The 17,095-nt window shown below is 60.5% G+C and overlaps 3 protein-coding genes across 3 annotated transcripts, besides 1 other annotated feature; all 3 read left to right on the forward strand.

Moving 5' to 3' along the window:
* Positions 1-1,532: 1,532 nt before the first annotated feature.
* Positions 1,533-4,916, forward strand: LPMP_110380 (hypothetical protein; the record flags this gene model as incomplete). The annotated part of the gene is made up of 1 exon (XM_010698585.1): positions 1,533-4,916. The coding sequence occupies one exon, from the start codon at positions 1,533-1,535 to the stop codon at positions 4,914-4,916; it is 3,384 nt and encodes a 1,127-aa protein (XP_010696887.1).
* A 412-nt stretch (positions 4,917-5,328) lies between these two features.
* Positions 5,329-5,666: a repeat region.
* Positions 5,667-6,297: 631 nt separating this feature from the next.
* On the forward strand, positions 6,298-7,995 carry LPMP_110390 (hypothetical protein; the record flags this gene model as incomplete). Its single annotated transcript, XM_010698586.1, has 1 exon — positions 6,298-7,995. One exon carries the CDS (start codon positions 6,298-6,300, stop codon positions 7,993-7,995), a length of 1,698 nt encoding a protein of 565 aa, XP_010696888.1.
* Positions 7,996-12,232: 4,237 nt separating this feature from the next.
* Positions 12,233-15,262, forward strand: LPMP_110400 (tubulin-tyrsoine ligase-like protein; the record flags this gene model as incomplete). The annotated part of the gene is made up of 1 exon (XM_010698587.1): positions 12,233-15,262. The coding sequence occupies one exon, from the start codon at positions 12,233-12,235 to the stop codon at positions 15,260-15,262; it is 3,030 nt and encodes a 1,009-aa protein (XP_010696889.1).
* Between the last annotated feature and the right edge of the window lie 1,833 nt (positions 15,263-17,095).

Consider the following 17,095-nt stretch of genomic DNA (forward strand, 5'->3'; position numbering starts at 1 on the left):
TTTTGCATGTCGGGCTCTCTATCTTTGCGGCCTTCACCCATTCCCGCGCCAAACCTCGAAAGCGGCACCATCGCGCCCGCCCGTGGTCACTTGCACGACAGGGCCGTCAACGAAAACACGCAGAGACGCACAGCCTTGGCGTCTCTACGTAGAGGGGCATTTCCCTGTGTGCGAGCACCCCTGTATGCCGTGGCTCGGGTGCTCTTTTCAACTCTGTGGCAGAATCCCTCAGTTGCGCGCCTACGCGTAAGCGCGGGCTTGTGTGCGCTCGCAAGCATGCTGGAGTGCACGTCTCTCAGTAAGTATCATGATCAGCTGTGTCTGCGTGAAATGACTCCCCCTCTACTTGCACTGATACCTGTCCTCACTCTCTCTCTCACTGGCGCGCATTCTTCTCGATTTCACGCTTATCATGACACAAACTCGCCTGCAGATACACACCCATCTCAACCCCGGGGGACATTTTCCTCGCATAGACTACGCAGTTGTTAGATCAAACACACACACACACACGCCCGCGCAGACCAACGAAAAGGGGGCGTGAAGCAGGGAGTCAGACGCTGTGCACCCGCCTCCCCTCCCCCATCTTGGGATTCTCCAAGTCATCCCCGCCCCATTTTTCAGCGGGTGTGTGTGGCTGATCTTTTGGTTGCTGTTGATCTTCCTGCCTCCGCTTCGTTTCCTCTCTCCTCACTCCTCCCCCCCCCCCCCTCTGTGGAGCCATTGCGGTCACTTTAATACAGGTGCACACCGGCATAGCCACAGCATACAGCACAGACCCACAGAGGAAAGAGCGACAGAGAAGCGGAAGTCCAAAGTTCGCCGGTGAGATTGGGATCCTGCGCCCACTCTCTTCTGCGATCGCGTTGTGTTTCTTGCCCGCGCTCTCATTCTCTCCTCGTCGCTCACAGCAAAGAGAGAGGAGTGCGTGTGTGTGTGACCAACGCGCACAAGGGAACGAGCATTTCACTAGAAAGTATCTGCACCTCTGCCGCCATCTGCCAGTGCCATTACCACTGCTGATATTTTGCATCTTCTCTCTCTGTGCGTGTCAGCGCCGCTGCCCCCACGCCTTTTTTCCGGCGGTTGTCGTTGGTGGTGTCGTGCCGGTGCGCGCCTCTCCCTCTCTCGGTGGAGCGCACGGGCAAACGACGCACATAGGCAGTCGTACACCACATCACCGCGTGTCGCTATTGCATCTCTCTCTCTTTCATAGACCCATTACTAATCGCCTTGAGGCAGAGAAGGACGACAACGGGAGAACAACACGTCCCGGTGGACCAGCGCGTCGGACTACCGCTCCCGCACTCCGGCACCCACCCCCCTCCGCTTACACAGAGCGTCTCTGCCTGCACATGTATGCGTCAAGTTGAGTGAAGCCATACACATAAGGCGCACGCGCCCCCTCCTTCCCTCCCTCCCCAGCCCAACACCGTACCGTTGCTCGGCTGTACAGGAATCAGCGTCACCGCGCAGCTGCTGCTGTTGTACTTTTCCTCTCGTCACAGCAGTCCACGCACGCACGACGGACCATGTTCAAGAAGAAAATTGCGAGCGTGGCGACAGCGGTGGTGTCTGCACCCGCAGCAACTACGGCTCCAGCGACGGTGAAAACAACAGCGTCTGCGCGCACCCCGGCAAAGCGCGACAGTCAGGCGAAGACTCTCGCTCTCATTGCAAAGCATCGAAAGATTCTCGAAGAGGCGAAGCGCCAGAAAGCGGAGATGGACCAGCTGACCCTTGAGCAAGGGAAGCTGCAGCAGCAGCAGCAGTTCAGGCAAGTCAAGCCTGCATCACCGTCGCTTGCGATGCCAGGGGCAACGTCAGCAGCAGCCGTGGCGGAAGATCCATCAAGAGACACCTTCACTGCCCTTGTCGATCACTTTCTCGCCTCCACACAGCCTCTCGCAGATTTGGACGAGACCATACAGGAGGCGGACAGCCCAGACGACTCTCCCGGCGAGGCACCATTTAAGTTGCCGCCGCCACAGCAGACAAAGCCGGCGACAACTGCGGCCTCCCCTTTCATTATCACACACCGCAGCTTCGCTGCGTCACTTGTATGCCCAAAGAAGCTCTTCCTCTTGCAGAATCGCTCCGACCTGATTCCCAAGGCGTCTCTCGGCGACATGATGCGCTTTGACGACAGCGTCGGCTTCAACGAGCTGGTGCGTCGGTGGGACCGGCTCCAGTTCGGCAGCCGCGCCGTGCTCGTGAAGGAGAACGAATTCCATCAGGCGGTGCAGCGCACGGAGCAGCTCATCACAACATACTTCCAAGGCATGTACAGGTCGCTCGGGGAGCAGGCGCCGTCTCTGACGATTCATAGGCCGGCTTTTGCTGTCGAATTCCCTTGCACCTCACATCAAACGCGAGGTGACGACGACGGCGCCAGCGCTGCTGCCGCTGGCTCAGCAACCATGGAGCTGCGTGCGCGTCCGGCTGTAGTGCGGTATCGCCCAAAAGAAAATCAATGGATCTTTCTCGAGTCCCAGGCTGTCATTGATCCCATCAGCACCCCGGGCCGCGTCAGCAACTCGGTCCAACGGTTTCACTTCACGACGTTGTGCTTTCGGCTGTGGTTGACCCAGCCCCACTTACCCATCGAAGTCCGGAAGAAATTTTTGCAGGTGAACCTGGACAACATCATGAGCGAGAACTCGCGCGGCCGCTCGCTGGAGTCCTCCGCACGCGCGGCGGCGCCGATTGACCTGAAGCGCAGCGGGCTGCTGCACATTCGCCAGTTCTTCCCTGGCCCAGCCACGCTGGTGGACTGCGACCCGCCTCGGCTTGTCAAGTTCATTCAGCGAGTCTCCCTAGAGGAGCTGATGGCAGAAGACTGCAAGTACTACGGCAAGGAGGGTCGCGGGCGGCAATACGGCAACGCAGCCGCTCGTGCTGGAGGCGGCGGCGGGCACTACTTTTCGCACTGCGGCCTCAGCGGTGGCAGCGGCGCCTTTGACATGCGCAACTTCAGCAGCGCCATCGCCTCCGACCCACTCCTGGCCAGTCGTGCCGCGGAGGTCGAGCTGGCGGCTCTGGAGCTCGACGGTTTCCACAACGCCCGCGCGACGCGCAGCCAGCGCCACAAGGATGAGGCGCACCATCGTCTCTTCGAGGCGGAGCAGTGCTTTGTGGAGGAGCTGCTGCGTCGACACACCCTCCCCCTCGTGAAGAGCCATCAAGAGCAGATGGCTGCGTCTTCTTTGGCTGGGCGGTCAGCGAGCAGCCCCCTGACGGCCTTCTCGAACCTCCTCGGTGACGAGGGCTTTGTACGCGCCAGCCGCACCCCGGAAGAAGCGGACGACCGGAAGCACGGGAAGGGTCAGAAGCTGGCGGCCCAAAAAGTGAAAGGCGTCGCAGCGAGCAGTCGAGGGAAACGAAGGGCCCCGGCGGCCGACGAGGATGAGGAATCAAATGGGGTGGCGGAGAATGACGCTGGTAACGTCGCCATAGGCAGCGGCGACAACATCGATTCCCCGCGCTACGCGCGGTACGTTGGTCCTCAGTGCCTACGCGGCGGCGACGCGTGTCCGTTCTTTACAGAGGGCCTGTGTCTGCCTCGCAAGGTGGAGAATGCGATCTTAGCGCGTGACAACCACCTCTTCACGCTCCCATCCGCCTCCCTGGCACGGAAAGCGGAGTGGTGGGCGCAGGGCAAACGAACCGTCCTCGACGTGCTCGCCGCGTACGAGCGAGGGGAGGGCGGCGTGCGGCTGTCAAGTCCGCAAGTGCGCTACGCGAACGCCCTCAGACAAGGCAAGGTTGCTTTGAACCCGAAAGAAATCGACGCCTTCTTCGGTCGCATTCGGTACCCGCTGTTCGTCATCGACTTCGAAGCTGTGCAGTTTGCTCTGCCGCCCTTTGCGAAGGTTGTGGCGTACCAGTCGGTCCCGTTCCAGTTCTCGCTGGACGTCTTCCAGTACGACGTCCTGACGGAGACGCCAACGCACTACAACTACCTCCACTTTGGCAAGGGCTACTCGCCGAACGCGGACCCCCGCCCTTCCTGCATCGCCGAGCTCATCCGCATCGTGCGGCTGGAGCGGGAGAAGAAGCGAAAGGCGATGGAGGAGTCTGGTGAGCTGGAGCGCATCGCTTCCGAGCGCGCCGCCAAGGAGGAGGCCGAGGCGGGCAGACGCCCGCGGCGACACTGCAAGGCGCCGAAGCCGCCAAAGATCACCAAATTCAACCCGCTGGAGGAGCCTCTACAGCCCTACGACGGCTGCTTCATGGCGCACTTCGCCTCCTTCGAGAAGGCGTGCCTGGAGAAGCTGGGGCAGTTGGAGGTGGAGTACAAGGACGAGATCAAGAGCTTCTGCTTCCTCGACACACTCGATCTCATCAAGAAGGGCTACCTGCACCCTAACGCGCATGGGTCGAACTCGCTCAAAAAAGTGCTGCCAGCACTGTGCCCTGACTTCCAGTACGGCGTCTTCGGCTCAGAGACGACGGCAGCGGTGATGATGGCGCCAAATGGTCCTGTGCTTGGTGTGGGTAGCGGCGGAAACTCCGCGTCTGAGCCTGATACCTCCTCGTCCAAGGCCACTGTTGGAGAGGGTCAGGATGAGCAGAAGGGCGAGAACGCGATGGGAGTTTACCGACTGTGGCATCACATGGAGGGTGGCGGCACAGTGCAAGACCTCGAGCGGGCGAAGCTCAGCCTCGGTGGCGGTACTCAACAATCACCAAACTGGTCCGGCAGTGCGCACACCAGCATTACGAAGAAGGAACGAGACATCCTGTGGCAAACCCTGCGCATCCAGCTGCTGGAATATTGCTCCCTCGACACCAAGGCCCTGTACGAGATTATGCGCGAGATCCACAAGGAGCGAGAGGCAGCAGCGGAGGTCAAGCCACTCGATAAGACGGGGTGGGTGTTCATCGATCCCGTGCCGCGCGAGGTCGACTTTTAGAGGTCACGTCCTGTGCTCCTGTGTAGTGATGCAGAGGGGGCGTGTGTGTGTGTGTCCACTACTGCCTGGTGCCTTTGATCTCTGGCTTGCGTGCGTTTTCCTGCCCTCCGCCTCTCTTCTCTGTTCCCAGGCGAGTTTCGCTCCTTCTCTTCTCTCGCTTCGCACGACGCTACCACCTCCGCGTCGTGCGCGCGGTTCTCGTTACCTCTCTACATCAATCCCACTACCACTCCTGTTTCTCACCCTCCCCCCTCCTACCTGCCCGTGTCTCTTGTTTACAACAGGCGTCGCCAAACAGGCCGAGGCGATTGGAGAGCGGCGGCGGGGCGACACTTACGGCAGAGGCGGGTGAGTAGGCCACCGCAGTGCTCGAGTCGAGAGAAGCCACTATAAAATGAACACCGCGAGGAAGTTATTTTGTTCAGCGCGTCTCTCTCTGCCAGACGGCTTGAGTCAGACTCCACCCTGCCACAGGGCCGACTGCGTAGTGCGAGGCAGCCGTAGACACGCGTTACAGTAACGCGGAGTCGCCGGAGCACGGCCACTGCATCAGGCTCTACCCGCCACCTGCCTCGCAGGTCGCCACGTGGCGCATCCACAGCGGTCCATCGATCCGGTCTTGCTACGTCGTAGGTGTCTGGCCCTGCCTCCACCAGGGGTGGCTCGGCAACGGCAGGGATGGGGGGCGTGGGGGGCTGCTTTGGCTTCCCAGCACGCACTGTGGGGGCACGGGACGCTGGGATGCCACGCGCCGAGCTGCGCCCCGCCGCGAGTTGCGGGGGAGGAGGGAACTGATAAAATGAAGGGTCCTTTGGGCACCCGCTAAGGCAAAGCGGTGACGGCGTGGGAGGGCCTCCCCGCGCATTCTCTCTTCCCCCTCCCTCCCCCTCCTCCCGCGCGCGTTCTTTTCCACCCCTGCCGGTGCCCGGGGCTAGGCCCCCTTCAGCCGTGTGCGCCATCGGTGCCGAACGGCGTTGTTTTTATGCGTCTCACAAATCCCCGCTGCTCCTCGGTCATCGTCGTTTCTGTTTGGCGCCGCATCTCTCCTCTCTCTCTCTCCCCCCTCCCCCCTCCCCTCTCCTCTCGCGCGCCCACGCATGCCTGCAACGGCGTCTGTGAACCGCCCGCTTCTCAAAAATAAATGCGAATGCAAACAGGAGCCCGCCTCATGAGAGCAGCGGCAGAAAAGGTAGGAAGTAGATCCGCCCATCCTGCGATAGTAAGGGCGACTTGGCGGACAACAACCTACACCACAACACCACATCATCATTCACCCCGCCTGCTCTAGCATCCCTGCGCGGGACAACTGTGTGGTGGCGTGTGCCGTTGGCTTCTTCCTCTGCAGCGGTTCTCCTCCCTTTCGCTTTCGCGCACCATTGCCATGACGACGCTCGTGCTGTGTGACGGCTCCGAGGGATCTCTGCGGGCGATCGAGCTGGCGTGCGCCGGTAACGCGAACCCCTCGTCGCCGATATCGCCCGGAGAAGCCTCGCTCATACTTGCCCATGTCTGGGATACCTCGGCGACGCGGAGGGGCACCACCAACGCCGACAGCAGTTCCATGGATACGCGTGCGTCTCGCCGATCGACTTGCAGCGGCGCGGCAGCTCCTTCCGCCTCCGCTGGGGCTGGCGGGCACGGCGGTGGCGTCACGGCTTGCGGCGATGTGCTCACCACGACGCTGCGGTACATCCACGCAAACAAGTACTTGAAAAACAAACTGCACTACAGAATGGAGACTGCGTGTGCCTCGGCTGTCTGCGTCGGTGGCGGCGCCGGCGGCAGCGTATCTCCCGAAGCTGCCGGTGACCAAACAGGCGGCGCCGCGGCTTTGCAGGCGGCGCGCGGCAAAGCTGAGCACGCACAGAAGCGATCGTCGTGTTGGTCTGGCGGCTCCGGGGCTGGTGCGGCCGGCCATCGCTCCGACCAGCGACCGTTGCAAAGACAAACCGACTTGGCGACGGTGGTGCCCGGTGGGGTGAGCAGCGGCGCTGGCAGCGGCACGGCGCCAGAGGGGCAACACGCCGCTATTTGCACGCCAGAAAACGAGATGAGGGCGGTGGCGGTGGTAAAGTACGCTGCCGCGCGCGCGGCACACCACCACGCCACTGCCATCCTCCTTGGGGTCGGCCAGCGGCAGGATGGGAAGGTCTGCATGGTCGGGGCGGTGGCGCGGCGGGTCCTTCTTGAGCTGCGCGGCGCCTACGCTTTGCACTACGTGAAGGAAGGCGGTGTGAGGCTGCGCCCCGGGTTGGCCGCCGCCACGCCGCTTCGCTTTACGATTGTGGTGTCTGTGCCGGCTGACGCGCCGTGGGGGTCGGCCGCGGTGACCCAGACGAGCCCTGGCGACGAGGAGGCGGCCCCGCAAACGACCGCTTTGATCGCGACGCCGCCCGCGCCGCCCCCACAGGTCCCAAAGCACGTCCAGGAGGCGGTGGCGGCGGCGGCGCAGTACGTGCAGACTCGCTGGGTGTGCCCCCACCCTGCGCCGCAGGTGGGCCAGATCACGTTTGCCGTGGTCGCCACGTCGAGCTCGCAAGGTGGGGACGGCACGGCTGAGCCAGATCGTGGCGAGAACGGTGGCGAGGCCGCTTCTGGCCTCGACGCTGCCGGCTGGCAGGGCGGCTTGACGTGGGTCAGCCCTCTTGAATCGTACAGGCGGTATCTGGAGGCGCTCCCCGGTATTAAGTGCAACCCGGGCTCTCCTACCAACGCGGCTGCGTCATCGTTGTTTCCGACGAGCAGCATTAACCCTGCCAGCGTCAGCGAAGCAGATGCGATAGAGACGCAGCAGCCGGAACATGCTGCGGCGGCGGCCGGTGCTGGGGGCAGCGGTGCAACGGCACCTGCGCCACAGGCGGCCACCTCTCCGGTTACGGTCTGTGCGCTCAAGGCCTCGAAGAAGACCCCACACCTTAGCCTCGATGCGGCGCCGGAAGTGGCACTCCCGCAGATTGTAAAGCAGGTCTGTGCACTGAAGCCGCACATGCTGGTCATGCCGACATCCCTTGTGCCCGAGTCCCTGCAGCTTGCGCTCCTCGCCACCAGCAACCCCCACTGCGTCGTGCTCCCGCTCTGACGTAATGGGGGGTGCGGTGCGGGTGCCCGCTGGCGTGTGGCTTTTTTTCTTTGTATTCGTTGCTGCGTGTGCCTGACGCGCCTGGTGGTGCTGGTGGCGCCTGTCTGCCCCAACTTGCCCATTCTCTGCCCCACAGCGCCAGCTAAACTCGACCGGGTAACCGCCTCAAGCTCTACGCGCCACCCGCCCCGCAGGCAGCCGCGGTGCCGCACAGGCCCCCACGCCAGCGGGCAGCGGGGACCGGGTGGGGGCACCGCGGACTGAGGCGTGTCACCGTCATGCGGGTTTTTGGCTGGTGTGGCAGTAGAAAAAGAGCATCATGTAGCCACCTCATGTACATTAGGGGACTCTGTGCGCAACGTGGCATACAGAGCTGTTATTCATATAACGAGAAACAGAGAAAGAGGAAGTGCGCCCTCCTCGTCTTCTCACTCCCCCCCCTTACCAGCCTTGCTGTGAGGTGGGGATGAGCCACACGCGTGAGTGCCTGTGTATTCACCCCTAGTCCGCTCGAGATTTGCACCTCAGAGCTGCCTAGAAATGGGGAGAGTGTCCTAGGCAGCTCTGAGGTGCAAACCTATCCCCCTCCCACCTCACAAGGTAGCATAGCCTTGCGCATCCTTGATCCGCGCATGACCACATGTGCATCCCTCGTGCGTGAAGGTTGTTCCACGCGGCGTCACGCCTTTCTTCTCAGAAACACGTGTGGCCCCCCACCCTCACTCTCTGTTGCTCTTTCCTTCTCTTCTGCCCATCAACGACATAAAAACCAACGACACGGCTCTCTGCCTGTGCACACACATTGCGAACACACACACACACATGCCTGCGCGCGCACTCTCTTCTCCCTCCTAACGGTGCTGCTACAACAGAGTCATACCGGAGAGCCAAGTGTGGTATTCTTTTCCTTCCTCACTATTTTCCTATTTCTTCTTCATCTTCTCCTTCTTTCTCTTTCCCTTTCACGGCGCGTTGGCTGGCTGATGTCGTCGCGGTGACACCGTTGTTGAGAGGAGGAGGGGAGGGCACTGATAAAAGGGAGGAAGGGGCGGAAGAGAACGATCCGGCTCGGGCGTTGCCTTCACTTTTGCCTCTTCCCTTCGCCTTGTCTTGTTGCCGTCTTGCAAGGGGGGTATCGCTTGTTCCTTACGCGATTGCCGGCGCTCGCGTGCCATATTGGCGGTGCCTCTTTCCTCTCTTAAGTCTCTGGTTTACTTTGTCGAAGGCGCTTCGTGCTTGACCACTCGTCTCTCTCTCTCCCCTCCCCTCTCACTCCTTATTTTTCCTCTGCAACGTCAGAGCTTCTGCGTCATCGTCGTCGTCTCGGCAGCTCTCATCTGCGACTTGATTGTGGGCAGTTCATTTTGCTCTCTTGGTGTGTGGGTGTCTACTTTCCCCATTCGGCCCGCAAAGACACCTGCAAGCAACAGCGTCGCGTACCCCAGCCCCCTCCCCCCGTCTCCCTCTCTCTCTACGAGAACCCTCCTTCACCGTCGTACCGTCCTTTGCAAGAACACGCACACGTGTCTACCATCAGCTCCCCAACCCCCGCTCCCTCGTCCAGACTCTCTCACCCCCTGTCTCCTTCCTTACCTGTGTGTGTGGGGGGGGGGGGAGCAGGAGAAGGAAAGAGGACCCACACACGATCAAAAGGGGAAAGCGCTGGAGCCTCTCGCACGAGCTAGCGGTGCAGCGTGCCATCGGCAACCGCATCCCTTTCCCTCCCTCTCCTCTCCGTAGCGTGCAGTCTGGCAGATCATACAGCATTGTCCATCCCACCGCAGTCTTGCGCACACACGGAGACCCCACCCTACAGAAGCCAATACAACACCCCCTCTGCTTTCCTTGTCTTTGTCTCCCCTCTCTTCTTTGGCTCTCCCCTTGTGCACTTTATCCACACACACACACACACTCGCGTCTGCCTGTGGTGGTGTCTCCTTGGTGGTTGCTGTGGTTGCTGCTGCTCGCTCTCATCAACGCTCTTGTTCTGCTGCTACTGCTGCTGCTCTCTCGCACGCGTCATCCCGCTCTCGGCATTCGCTCCCCCTCCCTCACTTTCTTTCCTAATTTGCCTCCTTGCCCTATCTGCTGCTTGGGGCCTGCAGCTGTCGCTCTCCCCTAGCCCCCCCCCCACCCCCTCATCTGCTCGTTGTAAACCTCTTCTCTTAGGTGATCCCTTGGGAAAGGTGCATTAGACCTGAGACCCCTCACTCAGCGACAAAGAGAGCAGCAGAAGGAGCCGCACCACAAAGACCACCCCAATCGCTCTCCTCCGCTCCTCCTGCTTCTCACCCCCAACGCCCCAGGCCACCCCTTCCCACATCTGCCGGGAAAAGGGAAAGCAGCCGAGTCACCGTCGTGCGCGCCCTGAAGAAGCGCGTGGCACTCTGCTCCACGTGAAGGTCTCCACGTACGTCGATCGCAGCGAGCCTCTATTTCTTTGGGTTGTGGCTGTATGTTTGCTGTTGCCTCTCGTGGGCAGGCGTACGCGCCGGTGAAAGCAGGTGCCGTGCACTATCACCACACACACTCTCTCTCTCTTTCTTTGTCGTCTCTCTCTCTCTCCGCTGATTTGCTATATAGCCCCGTTTGAACCGTCTTTAACGGCCAACAAGACACTAAAGGTGGGGAGGAGTGCATAAAGTACACCTTGCACTCTCACTCCGCATTAGTTCGTTGTTTGTTCTCTTCGCTTCCTCTCTTTTGCCTGTGAAAAGATCGGTGAAGGCAAGCGGGGAGTCGAAACAAGCCCGCCGCCCACCCCCTTCACGTACGATCAATAACGAGAACCGTTTCCCTGGTGCCTTTGTCTTTCCCTCACCTCGCCCTCTCTGGCTGGTCGGTACGTGTGTGGGTGTGGGTGCTTTTTTTTTTTCAGTTCTCGAAAGGAGATTTAATTTAACAAGAAGTGCACACGTAGGTGTCCGCCTTGTCGTTGTCACTGTCCTCACTGTATTACCCCCCCCCTCCCCCTCACTTGTCTCGCCGTGCTCTCTCGCTCTCATTACGATTTCTTCTCCTTTTCGACGTCCTGCGCACCGATCAGACTTCCTCATTTTTCGACGTCCTTCTCCCCCTTCTCCTCGCCTCTGCCAGCCAGATGGCATCTGTCGCAGAGCCCGTGGCTCCAGCGAGTACACCTGCGGCATTGGACCCCCAACTCGTGTCCGCAACAGCGACGGCGACGCAAGACACGGCTGCTACGGCATCGGCTCCAACAACTCCACCCACAGCAGCTGCGATTCAGATTCACACCCCGTGTCAAGTCGAGCTTGGCACCTCTCGCCCATTCGACCCCAACACACCCGAAGTCGCAGCCGCAACGACAGACGGCTGCACCAACGGGACGTTGTCTACAGACGCAGCCTCGGCATCGATAAGCGGAAAGAAAGTCGGCAACGGCTCCGCTGCTACATCGAAAGCCGCTGCGCCGTCGAAACTGCAGGGACGGCCGTCCCAGGCACCACAACGCATGACTGCCGAGCTGTACGCCGCTAATAAGGACTTCTCTGCACCCCCTTCCGCTGGCCGAGTTGTGTCGGCGGAGAGAACAGTCTTATCACGCCGAGTGCTCGTGGGAGCCCCAGGCAGTCTAACGGGCAGGAGAAGAGCAGTGAAGAACGGTCACTCTTCGGGCCATCGCCACACCCGCTTTGTGGACCCCTCGACGTCTGCGGATGGTACTGCAGAAGCGACCACGAACGCGACTCAGCGGTCGGGTGGGCGACGGACGTCGCCACCTCCGCAGCAGCAGCAGCGCAAGGTGGTGTCACCAACCATCCCGTCTGTGGTCAAGGCTGCCGTCACCGTGGCCGGACACCCGACGTGGTATACTCTCTCGATCCCACAGCACTTCGACTCCCACCACACCCCTCAGCGACCCTCGACTGCAGTGGAAGGCGCCTCCAAACAACCTCATCAAGCCCACTACGTGGTTGGTACTGAGGCGCTATCCGCGGCGACCGAGAGCCTCGCACTGGAGTCAGCACCTCTCTCCGCACCCGGGCCCGCGACGCTCGTGAACCACGAGCAATTAGCATCCTCCTTCCCTCATTCACCCACCACCGGGGGCAGCCCACAGTCGCAAAACCCTGACGCCGCCTCCACCGCGCAGTCCAAGGTGGTAGTCGGCGGAGACGAAGGTGTTTTACTCCAAGAGGTAGAAGCTGCCTCCCCTACGGTGTCGGACCCGGCTTTGGAAACGGCACCAACAACACCAACGGCGGCAACAACGCCAATGGCGGCAACAACACCAACGGCGGCAACAACACCAACGGCGGCAACAACACCAACGGCGGCAACAACACCAACGGCGGCAACAACGCCAATGGCGGCAACAACACCAACGGCGGCAACAACACCAACGGCGGCAACAACGCCAATGGCGGCAACAACACCAACGTCGGCAAATGCAAAGTCGCCAGTCACCTCTGCTGGGCAGCACAAGGGAGTGATCATGACTGCCGAGATGCAACGCGATAGCAAGCGCATCGTCATCTCTCGCCCCTCTACCAACCTGCGCATAGTCCACATGACCGACCTAGCGCGCCCGTCGATTGCATACAAGCTGACTCCTCACTTGACACGCCAGCCCACCGCACTCATCCGCCGCATCCGCCACCCGCGCAAATCTCTGAACGTTTTCCTCACCAAGTACCCTCTCATTCGCAAGATTGCTGAGGAGATGGGCTTCGAGATGGAGACAACGGAGGAAGAGCTAAACGAGTACAAATTCAACCTCTGTTGGAGCGATACGGTGCTGTCCCTCATGCGGCTCGTGCGGCTGAGAAACTGGCAGCGCACCAACCACTTTCCGTCCATGCATCTGCTTTGCCGTAAGGGGCACTTGGGAACGACACTGGGGAAGTTGCGCCGCAAGCTGCCCTCGCACTTCGCCTACTACCCACGCACGTGGTCAATGCGAAGCGAGCGGATGCAGTTCACGCGGTACATGATGGCCGTTCGTCAGCGTCGTATATTCAAATACTTCATCTTGAAGCCGAACTCAGGCTGCCAAGGCCGTGGCATCATCGTGGCGCGCGATCCACTGACGGCGCTGGAAGAGCACACCCTCGACAACTACATTGTACAGGAGTACGTGCACCGCCCGCTGCTGCTAGAAGGCAAGAAGTTTGACCTGCGCGTGTACGTGCTGCTCACCTCCATCCGCAACCCGTCTGTCTTTCTCTTCAACGACGGTCTCGTGCGTATCTGCACAGAGCCGTACGAGATCCCGAACGAAGAGAACGCGAAGCAGGCCTGCAAGCATCTCACAAACTACGCAGTGAACAAGAAGAGCTCAGACTTCGTCTTCAACACCAATGTGGAACACATGGACGTGGGCAACAAGCGCAACTTCGGCTTCCTCAATCGCTGGCTCGCTGAGAGCGGCCACTCGCCGGACATCTTCTGGCACGAGGTCGGCTTTATCATCGTCAAGACCATCCTCGCGGCCCAGCCGATCATCGCCAAGGTGTACGACTCGTGCTTCCCCACCGGCTTCAACGAGGGCTACTGCTGCTTTGAGGTGCTCGGGTTTGACATCCTGATCGACAACAAGATAAAGCCGTGGCTCATGGAGGTCAACCACACCCCGTCCTTCGCCACCGAAACGCCGTTGGATTTGGATATCAAGAGCAAGCTGATCTCAGAGGTGTGGAGCATCATCGACTGCAAGCCCAGCGATTACGAGAGGGACCGGCAGCGCGAGCACGACGAGTTCGCGAAGCGCAACATGCCCCCCTGGGCAAGCAACCACCCAGTCTACGGGTGCCAGCTTAGGAAAAATACCTCGCGCGGCCCTGGCGTCGACGACTCAGACTCGCCACTGGACCACAGCTCCGCGCCAGCGGACCGCACGCATGCCGAAGAGGAGATTCCGTCTTACGTGCATGCCCGCCGCAGGCTCGAGGACTCCAAGCTAAAAAATTTTAAACGCATCTACCCGTCTCCCAACTCAGATGTGCAGCTCGTCTACGATACAATCCAGAACCTGGCCAAGCTGGAGTCCGCCAATAGTCGCCTCTACTACAACAGCACAGTTGCCGCACCAGTGCCGCCGTCGACGTTGACGTCCTCGCCGTCCCCGAGCGCCCACACGAATTCCATCCTGGTCTCGCGCGGTCGTCCACCGTCGCTGGGTCCACTCCTGACCTCGCGCATTGGCGGCTCTAGCGGTACCCCCAGAATTGCCCTACCGCAGCGCACGCAGACACCACTGATGGGGCCAAACACTGCCGCTGCTGCGCAGACCCCTGGTGCTGTCGCGAACAACGTGCCCACGTTCACCACCCCTTCCGTCACGCCAACTCTCCCTCCTGGTCCTGAGGGCCAGGCCTCCTACACAACTCCCTTCAAGCTTATAGAGAAGGATATTCTGCGTCATCGCCGTCGCTCGTCGGACGTCCGCGGCGGTGCGCCGGCGCTGTCCAACACGTCCACCGCCCATAGCAGCCCCACACCATCAGAGAACGGCGCAACGGTCATCTCCACGCCGGCGGCTACAAAGCCACCTAAGTCACCGCGTGTCCACACGCCTCGCATCTCGTCCGTCCACGCTAGAAAGAGCCTGTCCTCCGAAACGCTGCCCTCTACACCGCAGCAGGACAGCGCCAAGAAAGCTGCGGCAGACAGCGCGGTAGCGAACGGTGTGAAGCCGCACGCGGCTGAGGTGCAGCGCCGTGTCACCAAGCGCTCAGTCACAGTGAGAGCATCCAAAGCCACGACGATTAACGTGTCACCGGCGGATGCAACCGCCATCCCTGCCAGCGTGGCCCCGCACAAGACGGTGCCAAAGACGGACAAGCCGAGCGCGACGGCTGCGGACGCCAGCAACGGTCTCCCAACGTTCCACCAGAACGGTGATGGGGCGGCGGCGGCGGCGCCTGGCACCATTGCACCGTATCTTGCGGTCGACCGTCCCATCCGTATCTCCAGCCGTCCTGCCCAAGGACAGAAGTTGTCGTCGCCTTCCCCAGTGACAACACCGAAGGGGCCTGAGCGACCCCGCTCGAACAGCCACGAACTCCCCTTTCCCAGGCGCAAGTCCGCCTCGCTAAGCAGCAGCATGCGCGACCTCGACCTTGGCGGTCTGGTGCACTCTCGCCAGAGGTCGCAGGACCGCGATATGCACTCTATGTTCACGCATCTAGAGCCGACGGAAGAAGAGCTGGCGCGGCTGGCAACGCTTCAGGCGATGCTGGACTACGAGGCCGCCGCCGACCCGAAGCCGGACGATGACGACGATGACTACAACCTGACGGAGTGAGAAAGAGTTACACATGGCGCATCTCTGTGTGCCTGTCCGTGTCCGTGTGGGGCTCTCTTGTGGATACCTGCGCTTTGGGAATCAGAGGCAACGGGGAAAGGTGTCGGGGACGGGGTGCGGGGGGGGGGTTCCCCGCTTCTGCGATTCTGCGAAATGGGCGTGATGTGTTCAGCATGCCCACGAATGTGCCTGCGCCTCCACGTATGGGGCTCCCTTCTCCCCCTCCTCCTCCCTGTCTTTCTGCCCTTCTCTCCCCTTGGCACTTCAGCTGCCGCTTTCCTCACTGCGACCCGCCTTCCCCCTTCATTTATGTGTGTGTGTGTGTGTCCTGAAGGGGGGGGAGATGGTGAGAGGGACAATATTTTGTTCTTTGCGTGCTGCACTCTCTGTAGACGTATGACAGTACGTGCCTTTGCTCTTCTCTACCTCTACTAACTTGGTTGACTTGTACATCTTCTCGTATGGGAATGGGTGTGCACGCGCGCGTACCCCGGAGATTACCGCTGAAGGATGAACGACGAATCCTATTGTAAGAACTTAACAGTGATGCACACTTCACATGCACACACACCCTCTCAACTGAATGCGTGCGCCTTTTCTCTTTTTCCTACGCGTACTGCCTCTTCTTGCTCTTCTTCCTCCCTCCCTCCCTCCCTCCCTCGCTCTCTCTCTCTGCGCTGTGCGGTGTGTGGGGGGGATTTCCCCCGTATGCGAGACGAGAAAGAGAGATGGCCAAGGCCGAGCACGGGGACGCTTCGCACAGATGAAACAACGACACCAACGAAAGAAACGCGAGAGGAAGGAAAGTAAAGCAACCGACGAGGGGAAAGGGGAAGTGAGAAAATGGGCGGTAAGGGGGAAGCAGATGCACCGCACAAACTGACACGCCCGGTGTGCTGCCCCACCTGTTTCGTCTTCGGTCTCTTCAGTTTTGATACTGCGTCGTTAACTGCTGCTCGGGCCACCGCGCCAATCACACGCGTGCGCCTCCGGGCAAGTCTGCAATGACAGATGGGCAATCCTTCCACTCTCCACCGTTTATTATTCCTTTGTTTTCCTCAGTTGTCTTGCGCATGTGCTCTCTGTACTTTTTGGCTCCGTTGTTGTTGTCGTTGCTGCAGGCCTTTGCTGTTTCTCTCTTCGTAGTCTGTGACAAGGCGTTGATGGGTTGCTCATCTCTCTACATATTACTATGTGCTTTGCTATGCTAACTTTCTGCCCCGGTGTGGGGGGTGTGGAGGGGGGGTTGCCCTGTTGGTAAATCAGTAGCCTGTGTGCCCCACGTCTCCTCACCCTCCGCATTGTAATGGATGGCCACCAGGATAGAGAGGACGTTCAATTATGATGCCAACGGGTGAGGCAGACCAGCATAGGACTCCGCCGTCGTGTCGTTTACACCTTCGTCTGTTATTAGGCTCCCTGTGGTGTGGCTACTCTTTGCTTGAGGGCGGGGGGGTTGCATTGGGGTGCACTTATGACCAGACGCCTTCGTGTGACTTTCCCTCCCATTGGTCTCCCTACTCCCATCCACCTCATGGAAAACCTCTCATGTGTATTCCTGTGTGAGCAACGGGTGGAGGCGATGCAGGAACCGTCACGGAAGGTGCACAGACACACGGAGAAGCTCCGATGACATACACGTGTGCTCTCTCAGCCTTTGATTGCCCCACATCTAACGGGGACAATCCCACTAAGACGTACACGCATGGACACACCCCCTTCCCCACCCTCGTTTCCCCCCCCCCCGTCCTTGTGGGCCTTCCGGCTCGCGCTACACACCCGCAGAGGAGTAGGCGTCCCCCCCCCCCTTTTTTTTCGTCTCGCTTTTCCCTT

Source organism: Leishmania panamensis, assembly GCF_000755165.1.
Source record: "Leishmania panamensis strain MHOM/PA/94/PSC-1 chromosome 11 sequence".
NCBI lineage: Eukaryota > Euglenozoa > Kinetoplastea > Trypanosomatida > Trypanosomatidae > Leishmania > Leishmania panamensis.